General features: G+C 50.7%; 1 protein-coding gene across 6 annotated transcripts; it reads right to left on the reverse strand.

The window, feature by feature from the left end:
* Positions 1 to 940: 940 nt before the first annotated feature.
* Positions 941 to 23,154, reverse strand: INPP5B (inositol polyphosphate-5-phosphatase B). 6 transcript variants are annotated; one of them, XM_035119877.2, is made up of 22 exons: positions 22,411 to 22,688; positions 22,227 to 22,297; positions 21,778 to 21,875; positions 21,270 to 21,299; positions 20,364 to 20,480; positions 15,349 to 15,463; positions 13,988 to 14,158; positions 13,391 to 13,492; positions 12,549 to 12,663; positions 12,121 to 12,237; positions 11,016 to 11,203; positions 9,864 to 9,975; positions 9,259 to 9,368; positions 7,290 to 7,425; positions 6,593 to 6,703; positions 5,786 to 5,948; positions 3,544 to 3,779; positions 3,076 to 3,192; positions 2,661 to 2,745; positions 2,022 to 2,149; positions 1,789 to 1,900; positions 941 to 1,436 (listed from the first exon to the last, which is right to left on the reverse strand). In XM_035119877.2, the coding sequence occupies exons 1-22, from the start codon at positions 22,465 to 22,467 to the stop codon at positions 1,312 to 1,314; spliced, it is 2,616 nt and encodes an 871-aa protein (XP_034975768.2). In that variant the 5' UTR covers positions 22,468 to 22,688; the 3' UTR covers positions 941 to 1,311. The 6 variants fall into 6 exon arrangements, with proteins under 6 accessions (XP_034975768.2, XP_034975769.2, XP_034975770.2 ...); XM_035119878.2 differs by having other exon boundaries at positions 22,196 to 22,297; positions 22,411 to 22,686; XM_035119879.2 differs by lacking the exons at positions 22,227 to 22,297; positions 22,411 to 22,688 and adding an exon at positions 22,878 to 23,154.
* Positions 23,155 to 23,206: the final 52 nt, after the last annotated feature.

Below are 23,206 nucleotides of genomic sequence, written 5' to 3' on the forward strand. Positions count from 1 at the left end.
AATTTAGAAGCTTGCTAATTAAAAGGCTCGTTAATTAGCAGGTTGCCTGGAGGGGCCCCAAGTGGGCATAAGGGGGGGGTCTCCTGCCTGCCTACTCTACTCCCTGTCACTCCAATCTCAGTGTAGGTGATAACCCAGTTAATCAAGGCTGCTCTTTACTTGAAAGAACTTAGCAGGTGCCCCATCACCACACCAGGGGAGCAGGGCAGAAACATACGGCCAAAATAATTAAGCAGTTGGCTTGCAACAATTGAAGACTTAAGAACGAGGTAATGAAAGGGACACAATAGCTTAGTGTGTAGAAAATGGAGAGAAATGTTTCTCTCACTTCTTACGGGGCTTGTACACACACCACACACTTCCTTTCAATTTATGAAGGGCTGTGTGTTCTATGAACCCTCCACTGTGGTTGTTAGAGGGGCACAGGAAACTGTTTCTAGGCTAGGAGGGCCAGTGGGTAAGCCCACTAATAGGAGGAAGACAGGACTGAAAAGGAGGAAGTGAGAACTTCCCCTGCAGTTACAGCATCAAACGTTTCTAGTCAGGGCAGCAAATCCTGGCTGTGATGGAGGTATACCTCGTAAGAACACAAAGTGTGATCACAGTCCTGGGTCTCCATCCCCATAGAAACAACAGACTCCCACCAGTCAAAAGAGTGAACCAGGCTCCCAGCAAGTGGCATGAACTAAACATGAAGGCAATGTGGCTTTTGAGTGGCCATAGATTTAGCTTCAAGCCAGCTTTGTGCACACTCCTGATCTCTATCCAACAGAGGGCTATCAAAGCCTACTAGCCATGATGGCTATGCTCATCATGGCCCATTGCCTGATGCAGCAGACTCTATGCTCTTATGTTAAGATCCCAAAGGCGCCCCTCAGGTGTTGCTGCTGCCAAGCCAGACATCTCCTTGGATTAACAATGAGAGCAAGTAGCATGGACGTTAAGTTAATGTGTTTAATTATATTTATGTTACATTCTTTGCTTATAAAAGTAGCTGATTTAGGTTATCAAAGATTAAGCATTAAGGCAATGGCAGATAAAGTCATTGTTTTGTCACAAAACATGACATACCACAGTCAAGATCCAGTGTGCAGACTGACTGCTAGTTTAATATAAAAACTCACTGTGCTTTATAGTGCTGCTAACACAGTAGCAGCTGCTTCTTCCCACCTGATCTGTGCTCCAGAATTAAAAAGTATGTACACGTCTTTACATTTTAAAAAAAAACAATTACTGCAAAATCTAATTTTCTGAATATACAAAACTATTTTTTTTACAGAAGCCCTGCCTATAGTTACAAGTCCTTGGCCTTCACAGTGTGATCTCTTCCCGCAAGAGGAACTGCTGGATGAATTGCTGAACTTTCCGCTTCTCGGCAGTGCCTGGCATGGTGTGACCAGGAGGGGGACGGAGCAGTAGCCCCCCGAATATGCTACCTGCACAGGAAACATAATAAAAAAATCCATTAGTGTTTGCATACAGAAATGGCATCTGAGTTCCATGTAAGGAGTTATCAAAGGGGATGACTGACTGTCCTCAAGGCCCACCGCACCAGCAGATTTTTTTTGGCATGGTGTCCCAAATGATTAAATGCACAGGAGTTGAGATGCCAGCTCACCACCTCCACTTGGCTCAACCTATGTTTTAAAACAAGCTGCTCCAGGGCAAAATTAAATGAGCTGCATTCCTGTCAGGTGTGTGACATGCCAAAACATTTAAATCAAATAGGTCACGACCCCATTTATCCCAGTTCACTCATCCTACCACAAAGCCAGGATCAGTTCTCACCAAGAATATTCACATCCAAGTGGTTTTTCACAGAGTGCTGCAGTAGTTCCCGCAGAAATGCTATCAGATAACTGAAGACATTCTTATGACACTTGGGCAGCGTGGAAACCACCTGGGAACAACAGAGAAGGAAGCTGTCGCACGCATGCAAACACACTTCCCCCACCAAGGGACCAGGCAGCCCCTTTGCATTACACGTCTCCCATATTGGCAGCCAGCCTCTACTGCCTCACCTGATTGCTCAGCACATGGCTGTCAGCAGCCTCCAAGCACTTGTCGTACAGTGTGTAGCAGATGACCGGCTCGGGGAGACTCTCCAAGAAGAGCAGCAAAGCTTCCGCCACCGAGTGGTTGCTGCCATCTGGCCAGTGATGTTTAAGGAACAGGCAGTCACCAAGATGGGGCAAGTACCAGCTACACTGCTGAGACCCTGGGAAAGCCCACTTGCCTGTAAGGAGGCCCCAGCGTAGGGGGCCACACTACCACAGAGGCAGTAAAAAAATGCCTCATCTGGCGCAGAAACCCTGCTCATAGGTAGCTGGGATGGGGATCGGGTTGGCTGAACTGCTAAGGGAGGGAGGGAATAAACATGTACTTTGCAGAGGGGATCAGCAGACTCCACAAGGTAATGCAGTACCATTGCATCTTATGCAGGAGTTATGTTCCAGAAACACCAGAAGGCTTTCCCAGTGTGGCAAGAGCATTTAAGCCCTCTGCCTTGCTTGCATTTAACTTGTAGAATTTCAACCAGCCTGCCTCCAACGGCATATGATTGAAATCATGCACAATATGCAATTGTACTGAATTGCAAGGGGTGGGAGAGAGAAAGATAATTCCAGTCCCTCTTTCAAACACACTTCCTCCAAAGATACTGAGCGTATCCATCATCCCTGTGTCCAGGCAATCGCGGATCTGTTCAAACTCAGTCCTCAGGCCCGGCTGCTGGAAGAGGTCCTCCTGCAAACATGAGCAGCCACAGTGAAAGGCAAGGAAGGCAAAAAAAAAATTATCAGTTTCACTTTGCTAGATCTGCTGGAAGTGCCTTCCTGTGGAGCTGCACCCATGAATACAATCATACATTCCAAGGGCACAATGAACCCATCGCAGCCAAACTCCAGGGCCCCCTTGTTAGTTAGCAAGCACCATAGATACCATTCGTTCCCCAGCATTTAATGAGCACTCCTGCCCCTGCTGGGCTTTCCCAAAGCTAAGCTCCTATCCTGCCCTCTTCCCATAACAAGGCCAAGCACACAAAAGGAAGTTCACATCCAGGGGCATCTTTCTAACCTGCTGGCAAGCATTCCGGTACAGGTGGTCAACCATCATCCACAACTCCTTAGGAATGTCCAATGGCTTCTCGGGCCAGGAGGCATCATCGTCACTTGACCACAATGGCAGCAGAACCTGGAAGGGAGCAACAGGGTTGGAGAAAGGCCATAATCTCAGTGGTAGAGCACCTGCTCTACATGCAGAAGACTCCAAAGCTCAATTCCCTATGGCATCTCCAGGTAGGACAGGGAATTCCCCCCCCCCTGCCTGAAGAGCTATAGCCAGTCAGTGTGAACAGTCCTGCATTGGAAGGACTGTTTAGTCTAAGGCAGCATCCTCTGCAAAGCAGCATTACACATGAAGCAGAGTTGGAAGGTCCCCAAAGAGTCACCTAGTGCAACCGCCTGCAGTCCTCATCCCAAGCCAACTCCCCCAAAATGTCTTTGGGATGAAGGGCAGTAGCCTTGGTTGGCCATAAGAACTCACTAGCTTCCTGATGGCCTCTGGCGACATCTCTTGAATGGGCTCCCTCATGTGGCAGAGGGTCTGCAGGGGGCACCCGAAGCAGCTGGGCAGGTAGTTCCCTGACACAGACAAGAAGTAATCTTTGCCCCGGTCGAGGTGCAGCACCAGGATGTCCTCCAGCTGTTCCTCTCCAGAGTTCAAGCGCGTTACTGTTGACTTGTTCACAAACAGTTCCAACTCGACAGTCACCTCGGCATCTTCAGGGAGAAGGAAGATGGACAGTTTGACAACACCAAGCCTCAAAGCTTCTCACAACCTCATGTAGTTTGTGGGGTGGGGAGAAAGAGGAGGAAAGATGGATCCCTACAAGGAAGGTCCCTGATGGAAGATGAGCAGGCTCCTGCTGAAAGAAACATTCCGGAGCAAACCCACAAAATGCTCGCCCAGCCCTACTGTCAACACACACCAGGATCCACAGTGTCAAAGGCCTCAAAGGATAAATTGAGAGCTAGTGTGGTGTAGTGGTTAGAACGCTGGACTAGGACTTGGGAGAGACCAAGGTTTGAATCTCCACTTGGCCACCAAGTTCACCAGGCAACCTTGGGCCAATCAGCCCAACCCACCTCACAGGGTTGTTGCTGTGGGGATTAAATGAGGAAGGGGAGAAAACCATCTGGTACGCAGGCTGAGACCCTATCTGCCCGCAGACTGTCTCGCCAGAGTGGTGCATGCTCTGGTTATCTCTCGCTTGGACTACTGCAATGCTACCTTTGAAGGTGACCCGGAAACTACAACTAATACAGAATGTGGCAGCTAGACTGGTGACTGGGAGCGGCCGCTGAGACCACATAACACCGGGGTCTTGAAAGACCTTCATTGGCTCCTAGTACAGTGGTACCTCTACTTACGAATTTAATGCGTTCCGAACGCACATTCGTAAGTAGAAAAAAATTGTAAGTCGAATCCCATAGGAATGCATTGGGAGAAAAAGCAACCCTATCTAAAAATTCGTAAGTAGAAAAAATCCTATCTAAACCGCATCCAAGATGGCGGACGGAGCTCCATTCGTAAGTAGAGTTATTTGTAAGTAGAGGTACCACTGTACGTTTCCAAGCGCAATTCAAAGTGTTGGTGCTGACCTTTAAAGCCCTAAACCAGGCATCCCCAAACTGCGGACCTCCAGATGTTTTGGCCTTCAACTCCCATGATCCCTAGCTAACAGAACCAGTGGTCAGGGATGATGGGAATTGTAGTCCAAAACATCTGGAGGGCCGAAGTTTGGGGATGCCTGCCCTAAACAGCCTTGGTCCAGTATACCTGAAGGAGCGTCTCCACCCCCATCATTCTACCCGGATACTGAGGTCCAGCACCGAGGGCCTTCTGGCAGTTCCCTCACTGAGAGAAGCCAAGTTACAGGGAACCAGGCAGAGGGTCTTCTTGGTAGTGGCCCCTGCCCTGTGAAACGCCCTACCACCAGATGTCAAAGAGAACAATAACTACCAGACTTCTAGAAGGCATCTGAAGACAGCCCTGTTTAAGGAAGCTTTTAATGTTTGGACTACTGTGTTGGAGTATTTGTTGGAAGCTGCCCAGAGTGGCTGGGGAAACCCAGCCAGATGGGCGGGGTATAAATAAATTATTATTATTATTATTATTATTATTATTATTATTATTATTATTATGTACACCACTCTAGAGCTCCTTGGAGAAAAAGGCAGGATATAAATGCAAACAAATAAATGCAAACTGAGGGGCCTGGAGCTGCTCACTTGTCAACATCTCCAAGAAAAGAGGAGGGGTGGCTGCTTTGTGAGTCCAAAGAGCTGCAGGCAGAAGACTGTCTGGGTCCTTGGATGAGGCATTGACAGCCCAAGCAAACAGAGTCTGCTCATGGATACCCAGAGCCCTCTCTGCCCTGACAGCTGGTAAAATGCAAAAGGTACTTCGTGTCGCAATAAATCTGTCTTTAATTTTTTGCTGGACTTTTGCTGTTCTTGCTACAAACATGGCTGTTCTCCAGATCAATGAAGTGATATTTTAATTTGTGAGCAACTGTGGCTATTAGGGCTCTGAACCAGATTTGTCCGAAGCCTGAATCAAGCTGAGCATATTTGGAGGGCCTTAGATGGGTCAGGTGCACACAGCCATGGGATGCGGAATCAGGTTGGGTTGGCCAAGAGCAATCTGTGGCTGTCACCCGGAGGGAGGATCAGGCAGGAAGAGTGGTAAAACCCCATGAAAAGACAGAGACATCCCAGCTCACCAGGTAACAGAAAGCCCTTGTTGGGTTTTGCCATCAGCCATGGCTTGCAGTAGGCCTCTTCATCCAGCTTGTTGATGAACTCAAACTGGCAAGGAACGGGCCCATTGTGGATGGTGAAGGACGCCACCTGGAGCTGCATGTACTTCACGTCCTTGAAGAGGAACTGTGGGTGGGGAAAGAACCACAAACACGGAGGAGGAAGGTGGGAAGGGAAAGGGGAGTTGTACATATGTAGCCTGGAGAAGAGACTGAGAGGGGGTAGGAAAGCCATCTTCAAATAACTGAAGAGCTGTCTCCATGGAAGATGGAGCAAGCTTGTTTTCTCCTGCTCCAGAGGGGAGGACCTGAACCAATGGACTCAAGTGACAAGGAAGGGGATTCCTATTAAAGGTTAGGAAGAACTTTCTGAGGTTAAGAGCCATTCGGCAGTGCAACAGAGTCCCTCGGAAGGTAGTGCAGTCTCCTTCATTGGGGGGTTTCCAACAGAAGTCAGACAGACAGCTGTCATGGATTCTGTAGCTGTGATTCCTGCATGCCAGAGGTTGGACCCTAAATTACCCTTGAGGTCCCTTCAGACTCTACAATTCTATGAACCAAGAGCTTGACCCCAACTCCACTGAACATCCAGGTCCCAGTGGCAAGCTTGGAAAAGAGGTCTGCTGGGAGGCTCGTTCTGTGGAATGCCTCGAGCTTGCCATGCCCCATACCTGCCCTTGAGCCAGCAGGCCCAGTGGGGCTGTATCTCCAGAAACAAGCCTCTTGATGCTCCCCAATGGCCAGGGCAGCAGCAGCAGCAGCATATCCTACCTCCCTCTTGGAGAGGGTGACCGATGGGATGCTGGCATTCTCCATCTTGTCCAAGGAGCGCACTATGTCTTCGAAGGATCTGCGGTAGAGCTCCTTGTCCACCACCTTCACCTGAATGGAACATGCAGCAACAGAAGGGTCATTGGGGGGAGAAGGGAGAGAAAGAGGGGAGGAGGTTCCCCCTCCCGGGAGTCCTCAGCATCACCTGCCATATTAACTAAGCACCCAACATGCCAGCTGCAGAGAAAGCTGGCTGTCAAGCACAACCCAAGGAGTGCAAGCCCCGCAAGTGATCAAGGTTCCTGCAATCCCACTCCTCTGGCTTACACCAGCCACAATCCACCCCATTATTGTTCCAGCCCTTCACCCCTGGATTGTATAAGCAAAGCTGACAAGGATGTCACCTGGTGCCCAGGAATGACCTACAGAAAGGAGGTCCAAGATTTTTTATTTTTTGCAGGGGCAGAGCGGGGAAGGTGGAAAATGCAGCATTTGCTTGGGCAGCACAGTGTCTGGCCAGCCTCAGAGCTGGCCAAGGTAGCTGTGGTTCCTGCATTGCAGGGGGTTGGACTAGATGACCCTTGGGGGTACCCTTCCAACTCTATGATTCTGTGGAAGAGGAGAAGGTAGCAAAAAGGAGAGAGCCAGAGTGATGGGAGCCCACCACCAGCCGGGCTAGAGGGAGATGGATGCCTACCCCAATGTCAAAGGTGGCACTGACTGGCTTGTGGTCACTGCCCCTCAAGGCCATGTGGCTCTGGTAGCTTAGCTGAGAGATATTCTTCCCTCTCCACAGGATCCGGTCACACCAGGCTGGCGTGCGGCATTTCTCACTGCATGGGAGGCAAAGCAAGGAGAAGAACAGTCATTTCGGCCACCAGACTTGGTGCGGGAGCTCTTGCCCATTCTGCTGTTGCTGTCGGGAGGAGAGCATACAAAGACTGTGGAAACAGCAGACAGCGTCTGCAATACCCTGAGAGATGGGAGACTTCACTCACTCCATACCCAAAACCAAAGGAGTCCCTGCCAGAAGAAAACTAGCATGTCAGACATGTTGATTCCAGCTTAGCCTTCTCCTCAATATGCTAGTTTTATAATGTGGGGATCTAATGTGTAGAGGAACATTTTGCTATGGGTGTACCAGCTATCTTCAACCCAAGAACAAAGCCTTGCCATCTTCTGAGATGTAGGAGGCATTGGCAGCTCACAATTGAAGTCTGCAGGGGAATGTTTCTAGAGATGTCCTAGGAATGGTGGTCTGCATTGCTCCATTAGCTTCCCCATACTCCACACGGATGTTCCTGTTCTATTAATTCAGCTGCTCTGGAGAGTGAGTGGACTGGCCCCAGACTTAAGAGCCACATGGGATGAGCCTGGAAAGAGAATAGTGCACCCCCCCCCCCCTGGAAACCTCCCAAAAGGGAAATATGTACCTGCCAAATAAAATTACAAGGCTTCTGTAAACTATATCAGGGGAGGTTAGCTTCCTAAGTCCAGGGACAATATTGTTGTTGTTGTTGTTTAATTTATTACCCACCCTTCACTCCAAGATCTCAGTATGGACTGCAACAATTTAAAATACAACATTAAAAACTATTTTTTTTAAAAAACAAACCTTAGTTTAAAAATACAACCACCAAAAAAAATCTCATCAAAATAACAGTAACATGTAATAAAAAGTAACCGAAAGTTCATACAGTTGCTTATTTTTAGATCTGCAGTCTTTCTGCATTAGAAATCTCCAAGGCCTCTTTCTAAACAGAGATGACTTTTCCCAAGTCGTGGGATGCATCCAGTAAAAGACGGCCTCTCATGCCATTTTAAAGTCCAACTACTAACCAAAAGTGGCAGCTTTCAAAGTGCTGCCACACCCCCTTGGTGGCATTAAGGCAGACTTTTAGAAGACATCTGAAGGCAGCCCTGTTTAGGGAAGCTTTTAATGTTTAACAGACCATTGTATTTTAATATTTTGTTGGAAGCCGCCCAGAGTGGCTGGGGAAACCCAGGCAGATGTGTGGGGTATAAATATTATATTATATTATATTATATTATATTATATTATATTATATTATATTATATTATATTATATTATATTATTATTATTATTATTATTGGATCATTTTGCTTGTGCTTTCCCCCAGTTTGTAAGCCCTCCAATGTGGGGCCATCACCAGCTTGTATACAGTCATACCTCGGTTTGCGACTGCCTCCATTTGCAACCGCTTTGGTTTCCGACCACCGCGGACCCCGGAAGTGTTTACATCTGGGTTCCACGGCGCTCGGATGCGTAGAAGTGCTCTATCAGCGCTTCACGCACGTGCAGAAGCATGCATTGGGAAGCAACCGATTCGGAGAGCGACCGGCTCCCTGGAACAAATTGCAGTTGCAAACCGAGGTATGACTGTACTTCAGGGTTTTTCTCCAAAGCAGCATTCTAAGAGCTTCTAACTGGATGTTAAAAAACACAAAACAAAGCAGAAGTTCCCAGGTTGAAATGGCTTTGCATGTGTGTGGTTTTTTGGTCTGGTCTTGTGCAGATGCTACAGAGAAACATCTGCACAAGGAAGCCTCTGACTGTTCTGGACCATCACCATTTCCCTGGTAGAGATGGTGACATGCAAAGAACAGAGTACCCAAAATGGCTGTGACGCTCCAGACAAGCCTACCTGGTGTCCCAGTCATCAGACCCAGTGTTGTATTTGTACGTTGGCTGGAAGGAAATCTCTCCCTCCAGGAAGCCTTCAAAGACCACCTTGGCCTCCATCTGCTTTTTCAGCTGAGAAGGAAAGAGAGCGGAGAGGTGAAACTGAGCAGCAAAGCATCTTTCGAACCCAAGCCTCCCTCGGGACTGTCCACACCTCCCTTCCTGCTTTCTTGCGGCAAATCCTGCCTCTTGATGCAGGCCAACCACGTCCATTAGAACGCCTGACTTGATAGAGCAAAATAGTTGATTGGTTATGCTACCGGTACATGTCTTAAGGCTCCTTTGGAACTCACCGGGACTGTTTTCAGTCTTGATGGAATAGCAGTCCAGTTGTGTTTTGTTAAATTTGCTTACAGATTTCTCAATAATTTAATGAAAACATTTATTCAAAGGAGAGAGAAAAAGGACTCTAGCCACTTTCTGGAACCAGCTGCAGCAACAGAGCAGCATTCCCCAACACCTGCCCTGTCCCCATGAATGTCGCAAGAGCTCTGCACTCTCTCTTTGGAAGGTTGACCCTTGTTGGAAGGCAGATCTTGCCTGCCTACTGAAAGCTCCCTCACATACTTGGTCATGCTGATAAAGGGTGGCGAAATCGTGGGCCTCCACCAGCTTCTTCACCCGCTCCACATCCTGCTCCTCCAGTCTGTAGTTCAAGTCTCCCAGCCACAAGACCACACTGCAAGGGAGAGGTTGGCGTAAGGAAACGGCTCCAGAACCATTGGGGCTCTTCACAGCTGCTATTCGCAGCCACATAGCCCCAAGATGCACAGTGTCACCCCAGCATATGAAGAGATGTTCCCAGCTCCTTGCCCACCCACAACCTCCTACTAACTTGGAAGCAAATCAGTGACCACCAGAAGGTCTGGGAAATAGATGATCCTTCACACAAGCCCGAGACTTGAAGCCAGCTCACATAGCTAGAAGGTGGAAGACAGGCAGCAGACTACAGTGCTGGCAAAGAGAGCTGCTTTGAGGCTGGTGGTGATTTCCCCAAATAAATATGTAGCCCTCCAGTTGGATTCCAAATCCCACTAGTACAGCCAAGGCCAGGGATGATGGGAACTGTAGTCCAGAGGACTCCCATCACTGGCAAACTGTCTTGGCTGATGAAACAAGCAGTACAAGCAAACTATAGATTACACAGCAGATACATGCAACTGTCTCTGGGGGAGGCATTTTCCAAAAGCAAATGAAAAGCAACTATAGAAGTCTACGAGCACAAGGAGGGAGAGCTGCTCTTGCTGAATTCCTTTCCTTCCAGCTGTTTCTCCATCCAAAACGCCCTCCTTCATGGGAGAAAGGCACTCTGCAAGATGGGGTGGGGTTGTACTTTGAAAGGGAAAATCGCAGGAAGGAATGGGGTTAAGCAGCCACTCCCCAAACTGCTTTTCATTTTGAAAAGAGAAAGAAATGGTAGGCAATAGACTCAAATCTACGTGAAGCCAAACAAATATTAAAAATTAGGGAAATGGAGTGAGGTGGGGGTGGGGGAGAAGAGAAGAGAAGAGAAGAGACAAGGCCCTGAGGAGACATACCCTAAGAAGACAACAAAAAACACAGTTCAGATGGGTGGGATACAAATAATAAAATTATTATTATTATTATTATTATTATTATTCCCAAACCCATAAAGCCAAGTTTCCATATTTGCTCCACAACTTCACAGCAGAGGCTGGATCCTTTCCCACTTGCTTCCCTCCCCCTGCCCCCACTTACTCGTGCTTGCCAATGGTGAGGGGTGGGAGGCCTGGCTCTGGCGGGCAGAACTGCATGCGTCCACAGATATCCCGGAAGTCTTGGTTCCGCCGCTCATACTCCTCGGTGTGGGCTGCCAGGTGGGCATTCACAAAGCAGATGGTGGTGTTGTGGAACCGGAATCGGATGGCCACTCCCCCCTTGTTGCCCTTCGTTCGCAGCAGAAGCAGCAGAGGAGGAGCCGGGGGAGAGAGACAAGGTGGCGACTCTATTCCCTGCCTGCTATGGAAGAAGCAGGCAGAACAGACCCCAAAACAACCAGCCAAGACCTCTCTGAAGCAAGCAGGAAGGTGCAAAGGCAGGGCCTATGAAGCAGAGGCTGGCTAACCTTTTGGGGGCCAAGGGGCTAAAGCGAAACTATGCAATAGCGGGCATGACCAAGTTTTAATTAAAGGAGACATTTCGGTGACTCACAAAAACTTTTGGGCATCACAGAATTGTTGCAGAGGACCCACAAGAGCAGATAGTGCAGAGTGGTGTAGTGGTTATAGTGTCGGACTAGGATCGGGGAGAAACCAGGGTTTGAATCCCCACTCAGCCACGAAGTCTATTGGATGACTTTGGGCCAGTCACTGCCTCTCAGCCGCTCTAACCTATCTCACAGGGTGATTGGGAAGATAAAATGCAAAGGAGAAGTGTGCACACCACACTGAACTCTTTGCAGAAAAAATGGTATATAAATGCAATAATAGTAACAACTTTTTAAAAAATGCTTTTTTAGAAAAAAAAGTTTGGCAAATTGTGGAGGTGGGGTTGAGTTGGGACCCCCTCAAAACCTTTTGAGGGTCCAGATGCAGCCCACGTTCTGCAGGGGAGCTTGGTACCCAGGCCAAACAAAGCGCAGAGGCCCCCTCATGTCCACCTCCTGCAAGAGTAGATGCGATGCTGGTGACAGCAGTTAAACCTGAATATCAACAGGCAGCCCACAGCAGCCTCGTCACACCCTAGAAAGGATGAGGGGGCACCACCTTGCAAGGCTCTCACAGAGAGAGGTCTGGGTGGCCCCAGAATGGCAACAGCAGACTCTCCCCTGCCCACCCCCAGATTGAGGGTGATGAATACTCACCATCCTCCCCATGATGCCCGTGCCAACAGTCTCAGCCTCCACCTCAGAAACATGCACAGCGAGCTCAGTCCTGATGTAGAATAGCATCAAGATCCCAACAAGCCGGATAAGCTTTATCTGCATGTTAACCAGGGAAACAAAGAGACAAAGGCTATAGAATAATAGGTCTGTAGGGAAATGACCTTGTGGGGCCGGTTAGTTCACACCCCTGCAATGCAGGAATCCTGTGGACTTGGAGAAGGCATGAGCCTCTTTTAAAGTCCTTCACAGGGAAGCGGAGTCCCCTTGTCCCCAACCCCTGCCATTAACCTCTTCTGCTGAACATCCCACCCCCAAATACACACACAGAGGGCTGCATGAAGGGGCAGAAGAGCCTCAGGCAGAAAGAGGAGGCCACTGGGCCGCCTCGGCAGCTGAAGCCAGCTCACCTTGGCATACTTGGCTTCCGGGTGAAGGCTCTCGGTCACAGCTTTGAACCATTCCTCTTCTTTTGGCGTGTCGTTGAAGAAAAAGGCCTCTTTGCTCAGGTCAAGCTCCTGGAAGCTGCATTCAAGAGAGCAAACCATGAGCTAGGGGCATACCCTCCCTCCATGGAGAAGACCCCAAGAAGAACCTGCTGGATCGGGTCAATGGCCCATACAGTCCCGCATCCTCTTTTCACAGTGGCCAACCAGATGCCCTCATGGAAAGTCCTCAAGCAGGAATTGAGCGCAAGAACAGCACTCTCTCCTCCTGTGGTTTCCAGCAAATGGTATTCAGAAGACTGCTGTGTCTGTGGGGAAGGCAAAGCCTAGCCATTGTAAGCTAATAGCCATCGGTAACCCTCTCCATGAATTTGTCCAATCCTCTTTTAAAGCAGTCTGGGTTGGTGGCCAACACTGTCTCCTGTGGCCGCAAGGCACTGCAGGAGCAAGAGACCTCCTCTACCTAGTGAAGTAGAAAGATGAAGGGTCATTAAACCAGACGGCATCCAAGTGTTCAAGAGAGCTGCTCACACTGTGTATCCAAGTGGGCAATGCTCATCAAAAGGAGGAGGAGGAGGAGGACTAGGGCAGGAGGAGCTGGCAGGTGCAAATCCCTCCCACCCAGCTCACCAGGTGACCTGAGAGTGAGTCCCTGCCTCTCAGGCTCGCCTACCTCAGGTCACATGGCTGATGTACAGACAGAATGCGGAGGAGATGACCCATGCATGTTACTTTTGCTCCTTGGAGAAGATAAAAGGTGGACGGAAAACATAACAATAAATGGATAAGAAGCACCCCACACGTACCCCACGCAGTAAATGTCTGGGGGCTCAGCATCATGGCTCAGCCAGGGCTGGAGAGTCTCCTTGGGCGACTGGCCATTCACGTTGTATGTGCCCACGAAAAACCTGCCAGAAAACACACAAAATCTTGCTCTGGATCTTGGCAACAACCTCTGCCCCACCAGCACAGGAGGAGGAGGAAACCCACTGCCATTGCTACACCCAGGCCCAGCTGCCCTGGCACCTAAGTGAGAGCCAGCGTAGTGCAATGATTAAAGTGTTCATCTAGGACCTGGGAAACCAATGTTTGAATCCCCTCTCAGCCATGAAACTGAGACCTTGGGGGCCAGTCACTGCTTCTCAGCAAACCCTACCTCACAAGGTTGTTGTGGGGATTGAATGAAGAAGGGGAGAAACACGCACCTATGCCACCTTGAGCTCACCGGAGAAAAAGGTGGAGTATGAATGCAATAAATAAATAAAATTAGTAGGCAAATAGCCAAGGGGCTTGTGCATTTGTGGTGGAAAAGGCTCAGCGTCATTCAAGGAATCCCACTGGGGGAAGCGTGAAGCTCCCTTTGCCACACACCCTCGGCACTGCTCTCTCAGAATCACCCGTACCTGAAGCCCTGGAGGTATGTGTATTCATCCTCCTTCTGCAGGAGCTGAGACTTGATGATGGTGTCTCTCAGCCCAAAGGTCTGCATGGACAAGCCCCGCATCTCCTCTGACACCAGCACATTGGAGGACCGGACCATCTCACTGGTGATGTCATTCTTGGGCTTGTTGGGCCTGGAAATGAGAGGAAAGGGTAGAGGGAGGGAGGGAGATTGGGGAGGGGGACAGGGGTTGGTTTATTTCAGGTGTTGTTGCTATCAACAGAAAGCAAAGAGAAGCCAGGAGCCCCACGCTGGCACAAGGAGGGCCAGAGTGGGGCTGCAACACTAGCCCACATGCCTCCCCCTCACTGCCTTGAGTCAATGCCAGGAGGAAAAGTCCACTTTGTTCTACATTTACAAGTGTTGCATCTTCAAGACAGGACCACTGCCCCCCTTACAGGTCTGCAAGAGGACAGGTGAGGACTGTTCCCCCATTTGATACAGGGTCTTACCTGGCACTTTGGACTGGCCCAGCTGTGGGCCCAATCCAATTTGGGAGCCTTGTACAAGCACACGGTAGGGGTTATCCTTTGCTTCTAAATTGCTATAGTACATGTCAGGCAGGTTACTCTTTAAAACAGCGGTTCCCAAAGTGGTGCCCTCTGAGGGGCTGTGGGATTCCTTGCATAGGGGTGCTAAGAGGCGGGGGAGGGGAGTGCTGCAGGTGCAAATGAATATCAGACTTAGAAAAGTTGGCAACACTAGATCAAGTTCATTCATTTTGTTGAATTAAACCAATTAGTTCTAATTGGATTATGGATAAATATGCAATTGTTACTGCGTGTTATTATTATGATATTATCTTACTTAGTGGGACATGCAAACCACAATTCTGAATAATGCCTTTTATAGAACCAAGGGCCACTGTTCCGAAAAGGTTTGGGAACCACTGCTATAAAGCTCCTGTTAACTTATGGAAGGCCACCTGAGAAAAAGACACTCTCGAAACTGCAATCCAAGCCCCTCAACCCCAGAAGCAAAAGGCACAGAGGCACTCTGACCCCATTACATTACATGTTTCCAAGGCTGGCTGTGGCTGTCATGTTCAACTTACTTGGGGACACCGAACAGTGAAGTCAACGATGTGTTTTTTGTGGAGGCCCTAGAAAACTCTCATTTTGATTCTTCCTGACAAAGGACTGAACTTTGGTTGAACTGCTTCTGAGGTTGCCTGATTTTCTTCTTCTTCAGGGACTGCAGATTTGTCTACACTGCCTAACCATCTTTTATAAAGTCTGTATTTGTGTAATTTTTGTAAGATTTTTTTACTGCATGTAGAATAAGCAGCAGCAACAAAAAGCAAAAACAAAAAACAAAACTTACCTGGGGACAGCAGCAGCAGGACTGGCACCACTTGTGCTGCCCATCTGGTTCATAGCTGGTGGCTGTTTCCCTTTCCCTTTCCCTTTCTGCTTTGGGTCCTCATTCCCAGCAACTCCTGGAAGCAAAAGGAAGCCCATGAAAGCTGTCTGTCTCTGACCAGTGCCTGGGAAATCTCAGCTTGCCCAAGGCTGACTCTCAGAGAAGGAGGAGGTTTCTCCTTATCTCGGCTACACCATTCCTTGGGGTGGGGGTGGGGGCAGGCTGCCAGAATGCTGCGCTCCTCACAGTTGGTCTCAGGGATGGCCAAGAGGAAAAAGATGAACATAGCAAGATGGAGAACTTGGGAGTAAAGCAAGCAAGCTGCCTTTTAGCACAGATCAGAGCCACGGGCCACAATGAGAGCAGAAGCAGCGAGCCCTTTGGGCTAGGGAAGAGCATCCAGCATAGCCAATGGCAGCCTCCCAGAACCAAATTCCCGCTCCTGCCTTCTCCAAGGGATTAATGTAATGGTCCTACACAAAAGCCACCCTTTCTCTGCCACCCCTTACTTGTCTGAAAAGCAGGCAGCAGGACAATCCCGTGCCCCAGAGAAATGGCAAGGTCATCTGTGCTTCACGTTACTGGTTTTTTAGACTACTTAATTACAAGTGGTCTTTGACTTCACCTGCAAAAGCACACTCCTCCATAAGCTCCCAAGACATACAGATGCCAACCGTGTTATTAGCAGATTATCTAAATGCCAATGGTGTTATAAGCAGTTTTTCACATTATGTTTCTTCCAGGCCAGAAGTAGAGTATTAAAATCACGGGGTGCAGGCAAAGCTGCCCATTTTGCAACCCTCTCTGCACCAGATAAGCCTGCCTGAGCAAAGCCAGAAACATCTAAAGTGATTCAGCAGCATGGAGTGGGGGTGTGAGGTTGAGTCCACAAATAGCACACGGACACACCAATCACTCACAATCTCTTACATTCCTAGATACTGAGCTTTTGATGGTGCTGTATTTTTGTTTTGTTTTTAAGTCACATTTCAAAGCTCAAAGAACCAATGGATCCACATATGGGATGGGGGGGGGAGTCCCAGCCCCACCCATAACAGTCTTCCAGGGGACTGAAAAAGATGTGCAACCACAGCCACAATTTAGCAAACCTTCAAACTTCAAGAAGTTTGAATATCTGAAACTGAGTTCTGATTAATGCTTTAGGAACCTTGAACATTTCTAAACAGCAGGTTTAGCTCCCTCCTAAAGCCCAACATCCCAGTGTCCAAAATGAGGTATACTGTCTGTAAAGAATTTTCTTTTGGTGGACTACATGTCAAGTGTTTGTGAGTAAGCTCCACTTTCGACATCTCTATATTCTTTTGGCTGAAACAGCAACATCCGCTCCTGTTGGTAATCCACTTTCCGCAGGATGAGGAAAGGAAGAGGCACTGGGGTGGAGGGAGAGAAACCAGCTGAACTCTGAGGCCAGAAACAGCCCAACCGCTGCTGCCCTTGCAGACAAGCCCAGGCCAGGCAGTAGCATCGGGTGGGGTGGGGGATTGCACCACCCCCACCCACCAGGAAAGCCTGAAGCCAGTCGTGCCTGTGACTGGAGGAAAGAGCCTTGAAATTGCAACATTGCAAAGAGCTCTAGAAGGCGCTTCCTGCCTCCACATGGAGCATCGCCAGGCAGCAGGTGGGGGCTGCTCGGGCAGAGAAAGAAAGTGTTGGAGGGGGCACCCCTTAGCCCTGAAGCCCACCACGCCCAGAGAGCATTTTCCCCACAGGCGGAATGGGCTCCCAGCCAGGAACCAGCAGGTGCTGCTGCTACAGGAGCAACCAGGGACCCGAGGCGGGCAGGCCTGCTGAGGGCCGGATCTCTCCCGACCCCTCCCTGCAGAGGAGCCCGGCTCTCCCCATCCCTCCAGGCTCCAGGCCGGGCAAAAGCCGCTTTGGGGGTGTGGAAAATGCAGCCAAAGTACAAGGGCGAAATCCTCCTGAGTAGTTGCCTGCGCGGAAGAAACGCCAGCCGAGGAAAAGGCGGGTAGCCCGGAGCAGCAGGAAGAGGGCGCGCCCCGGGGCAGCCTCCGCCCAGCCAGCACCTGCAGGGCTGGCCTAGGGCTGCAGCGCGCGTCGGGGAAGGGGCCCAGCATCTTCCTTCCCTTAACCGGGCTCTAGTATGGGCGGGACCTGCTGCCGCCTCTCCAGGCTACGCAAGTGGCGGCGGCCCTGCTTCCCTCACAACGGCCCTGCGAAGTAGGGCACAGCCTGGGGAACCCCCCGCTCCAGGGAGCTTCCCGCCAATAGGCTAGCCGGCCGGCTGGCCGGACACCACAGGCAACGGCGGGCCATCTCTTCCTCCCGAGTCGGGATCAAGCGCCTAGTCCTCAGCGCGCGCCTCTTCCTACCTGCGCGCCGCCGCCAAGAAGCGCACATCTCCCGGTCTGAATCCCAGGAGCGGCTGCCCACCAGGCCACACCCTTCGCTCGGCTCAGCCAATCACAGTGGGGTTCGCCTCCAGAAACGCCCCCGCCCGAGGGTGGGGCGGATCCAGATTAGCCCAGCAGAGCTCAGCAGCGCCCCCACAGGAGGGATGGCAAGATGCGGACTCCCTCGCCTCGCGCTGCCGCGGCTAAAAATGCCTTGCGTTGATGGTCATGTATCATCACAATGAGCATTTTCTCGCATTGCAAGCGGACCACCGGCCCCCTCATGCTTTGGGAAGCTCCGTGTGCGCTGACGACCCGCCACACATAATACTGGTCGTCCCAGCAGCTCTACTCCATCCCGCTGGCGGAACATTAAGGGGCGATGGGAGAGAGGAAAGGCTGAAAGAGAGATGCTAGCTAATGGCAAGTCCGATCAAGTGCGCTTGAGCGTCACCGCAGTTGGGAGTGACAGGCTAAGGTTTTTGGGAAAGTGGGGAGGGGGAGAGATTTATGGACGAGGGAGAGAAAAGTGGCAGCCCCTTGGACTTCTGGGCAGAAAAGGGGGCAGTCACTTAAGGCATAAGTTCAAGGTTAAGTTCAATGGGTTATTTTTAGGATATAAGGCCCTTAACACATTGGGACCAGTTTACCTATGAGATTGCCTCACCTCCTGTTCACCCACTCAACCGCTCCAATCTGCAGAACTGGCACTATTACAGATGCCTCATAATAATACCCATTCCACATTTGTAAGAATTCAATATTTTAGTGTGGCAGCATCTACACTCTGGAACTCCCTGCCTATTGATATCAGGCAGGCGCCTTCACCCTACTATGTTCAGCACTTGCTAAAAACATTTCTGTTTAGACTAGCCTACCTAGATATTTATGAAGCTAATGTGAGTTTGAATCTGTTTTTGTTAATAGTTATTTTTATTTCTATTAAGTCTTAAATTATAGTTGTTAATGCTTCCTATTTATAATATTATCCTGGTTTGCTTGTTTTTTGTAAATCTTCTGCTTTAAGGTTGTTTGCAATCAAGCAGTGTGTAAATTTTATGAAATTAATAAATTAGGTAGGAGGAGGACCCCATTAATGGAAGGAGAGGGGTAGAAAGACCCACTGTGCTGCACTGGGATATATTTCGGAGGCTCTCTTTCTGGTTAGTCTTTCCACTCAACTACAACAGCACATAGGCAGAGTTTGGATTCTTCCTTCTTGTTGTCTTGTCTGTTGCTGTCTGAAGGCATCTCAAGGCAGCCCTGTTTAGGGAAGCTTTTAATATTTGATGGATTTCTGTATTTTAGTGTTTTGTTGGAAGCCGCCCAGAGTGGCTGGGGAAACCCGGCCAGATGGGCGGGGTATAAATAATAAATTGTTGTTGTTGTTGTTGTTGTTGTTGTTGTTGTTGCCTCCTGCCCTAGAGTGACGCGGGAGAATGACTTTTCGAGTCTGGTGGAGACCCCATTGCACTAGCAAACAAGCACCGGATCTGTCCGCCATGACAAATGCATCTTGCTCACTTGCTCTCTCCACGTCATCCTCTCACAGGCAGAGGATTTAATTGTTTATTTAATATTCTGGTTTATACTCCCAGTGCAGGACCCAAGGCAGCTCACAGCATAAATTAAAACAAATACGGTATAACTAAGCACAAACAATCAATACAGACATTAAAAACTAACCCTATTACAAACAGGACTGAAACCACTTAAAACCATTTAAAACCACACACACACCACCATCCCTCAGAAACCCTACCACAACAGCCAGTTAGTGGCCAAAGGCCTGTCAAAGCAAAAAAGGTTTTTGACTGCTGGCTAAATGAAAGCTAGCCTCCACCATCTGGGAGCAATCACTAAGAAGGCCCTCTCTCATGTCCTCACCAAACATGCCTGTGAAAGTCGTGAGACCGAGAGAAAGGCCTTCCTAGGAGATCTCAAAGCCCAGGTATGTTAATTTGGTGAGATCCAGTCCTCCAGATAGCCTGGACCCAAGCCATATAGGGTTTTATGGTCACAACCAATATTTTGAACTGCAAACAACCAGGCAGCCTTGCAACAACAGTGGAGCTGTTGTAGCAAGGAGGATACAAACTACGTCCTTGCCAGCATCAGGGACCAAGATACTTCCGGCTGTTCCTCAGTGGGTTGTTAGCAGGGCCGTCTCAAGCAGGTCGGGCACCCTGGCGCTGAGGCGCGGAGATCGCTCCGGCGCCCCCACCCTCACAGTGCGGCTTCCGCACGGCTTTTCCGCGAGCGCCCCCCCCTGCCGGCCCCGCACCACCGGGACTACACCTAGAGCCGGGCCTGGTTGTTAGACTACTTGCACAACATAGGCTCCTCTAACCTTGCCAAGCTCTGTGACCAAGGGAAGCCCAAGGCTTGGAAGCCCAGACAATATTTCTTATCATGAAATGCTGCACTGGAACGTATCAGTGACAATCAAGTATCTGGTGGTTTGAAGCCTTTTAAAGAATTGGTCACTGTGGTAAGCTCCCATACAAGCCGCAGGACTTCAACACTGACCCCCACTCCAGTCTTTTGCCAAATTAAATGTAGCCCAAACTTCAAGGCCCTCCCATCAGCAACAGAGTCTCGTACCTGCTAGGCTGCAGCGCTTCCTGACCTCTGTCAGGAAAGTCTGTGTCTGGGAGCCAAAAGGCAGCTGCACTAGCAAGTTGGCGTCACTTGAGATGATCTGGACAGTGACATCAGAGCCTATAGGAGAAGGAGAGAGGAGAGCGGCATGAGCAACTTTGTGGGCTGACCTTGGGAGAAGCATTTCTGGAGAATAAGCTCCTATTGCTGCCCCACCACACAGCAGCATCCACAAAACTGGGCACAGCTAAAGCTGCCCAGAAGCAAATGGCTGCATCATTCTTGTTCCCCATAAGCGACCATGGAATATCTGTATTGAAGGACACCATGCACACTTATAAAATGAACAATATACATATGGATGCAGCGGTGGGGATCAGTGGCAGCACCTGCAGGCAAAGCTCCACATGTGTGCCTGGTACACAACAGCAAGGCAAGTTTTAATCTTTCAAAAAGCAATATTCCAGCCCACACGGGTTACAGAGATTGGCTTTGAAGTGTGTGGTTGGTGAAGTTTCAGAATTCAGAGAGGGTGGGGCTGGGCACCCAGGATTTGCTCTGTGGACTGCAGGAGCTACTCTGGGAGGAAGGCAGGAGGCAGGAAGGGAGAGACAAAGTAAATAAGAAACAAAGACTTAGTGGAAGCAGAACGAAGCAAGCAGAGGAGCTCATCTCAGTGGGAACTGTCTGGCCTGGGCATGTGTGTTGCCCAGTCAGTGAATGCTGTAGCATTTCCCAGGTACAACAATTTGGTTATTTGTGTAGTGTGGAGAACAATCCATGGCGCCGTTGGTGCTGCTCACAGCTCTGCTTGCCAGGGAGTGAGTGAAGCAATCCCAGAAGTGAGGGGCAGGCACCAATCACACTTCTGGGGAATCATTGTTTACAAGAACCACAGCAAATGCTTACCTACAATGTGCAGGTCATTCTCCCAGGCGACTGTCAAAGGAAAAATTATTATTTTTATTATTTTAGTTATTTATTTGTATCCTGCAATCTTCCTAGCCCAGGACTCAAGGCGGTTTACACAAATTAAAGCAACACAGATAAAATATAGAAAGCTAAAAACATACAAAAGATCATTTAAAAGCTGCCTGGCCAGGGGCTGGTGGAAATGCCACCAAATGGGTTCCCCTAAGCTCCTCCCCCGAAAGGCCCGGTCAATGATTATTCATTATCTGGGGGTGGGGGTGGCCAAGGGACAGAAACACGGGTGACAACGTTCCCCAAAGAGTGCATCCAGTACCTGACTTTTTGGGGATCATTCGTCCTGGATTCCTCCCTCCTATTCAAGTGGGTCAACGGGAATCATTTAAAGTGCCCCGAGTCGCGGGGGAGGAGGGGGAAGGAGGCAGCGGAGCTTTCTCTGCTGCAGGGGAATGTGGCAACGAAGTCAATAAGGCAGGAAGGCCCTCACCTTCTTCCACAGCAAAGCCTTCCTGCAGGAGCAGGACCCTCTCCAGGCGCACGTCCTCGGCGGTGATGGCCATGCGCCGGTGGCTGTACAGGCAGATCCTGCGGAGACAGAGCCGGGAGAGACCGCGCCCTCCCCATCAGAGACCAAGATCGTGGCCCAAGCACCTCGACCACCACGTCTCAGCACTCCGGAGATGCTGCTGTCCCAAGCTCTCTCCTCCCACCGCAGCCCACCTCCCCCGGCCCCCTCCTAGGATCCCCAGCGCCCCCTTCCGCTCGCTCCCGGGAACCTGCTCCTCTCCGGGGCCGGAGGAGCCGGGAAAGGAGGAGCAGCAGCCGGAGCCGCACGGAGGGCGGGGAGGAAGAAAGAGACCCGCCTCCTCCATTCCACGCCCGGCTCCTGCCCTCACCTGTCTCACCTGTCCCATCTGCCGGGAGCGGCGGACTTACATTGCTTTGCCGTGGCTCTCCACCAGGCCCAGCAGCCGGCTCTCCCCACCATCCACGAGCCCCTGCACCGCCTGCAGTCGGAGGTCAAGGAAGGGGCCAGAAAGTGCCGGAGTGGCGAGCGACCCCCGCCTCGCCCTGCTCGCCCTCCCGATGGGTCCTTCCCTGGGCGGCCCCCAAAGGATACGACCAGGCAAATCTCCCCCGCCGAGAGCGCTTCCTGGATGGGCACCGACTGATCCATCCTGCGCGGACGACGGAGCAGGCGGCACTCCCCGCTGCTGCTGCAGGAGGGAGAGGGTCGCCAGGACCCGGGAGCCCCTGCCGCAACCGGGGAGCGTCAGGAACCGAACCGAGGAGGAAGCGGCGGCGCTGGATCCTGCAGGCCTCTTTCCTTGAGCACGGCGGGGCGGGGGGAGAAGACGGGTCCCGCCTCCGGCCTGGCCGCGGCTGCCTTGGCGGCTCCGGCCTCCCGGGCGGGAGCAGGAAGGCGAGAGGAGGAGGCCGCCGACGTATCGGCGCTCCCAGGCCCCGACGAGGCGCTGGAAGGGCGGCTCCGGGCTCCTGCCACCAGCCTTCCCACCACGGAGCAGCTACTGCCCGGTCTGCAAACCCTTTCCTTGCTCGACGGACTCGCCGAAGCTAGACACTCACCCGCTCCGTCTGCTGCCAGTTGAGCAAGGCAGCGCAGCTTGCCAGGCTGCCACTTCCACAAAATGTTGCTGCCAGCTCCCCCTGGAATGTGCAGGCCGCACCCCCGTCCCTCAGTACGTAGAGTGGCCGCCTGAGAAGGCCCAGGACGGCAGGCGACCTTGGAAAAGCAAGGAGGCGCCCAGGGCCAGACCCCCTTGCGGCAACAGCCGCTGTTCTTGGCGGTTACCTGTTGCAGTGATTGCAAAGTACCCTTCGGTGTTTTTTCTGCCACTGTGGAGCAGACACGGTGCGTGCCCAGGGCAGAGACATGGACTTTAAACACACACACA

The sequence above is a fragment of the Zootoca vivipara genome, chromosome 6, assembly GCF_963506605.1.
Source record: "Zootoca vivipara chromosome 6, rZooViv1.1, whole genome shotgun sequence".
Lineage (NCBI taxonomy): Eukaryota > Metazoa > Chordata > Lepidosauria > Squamata > Lacertidae > Zootoca > Zootoca vivipara.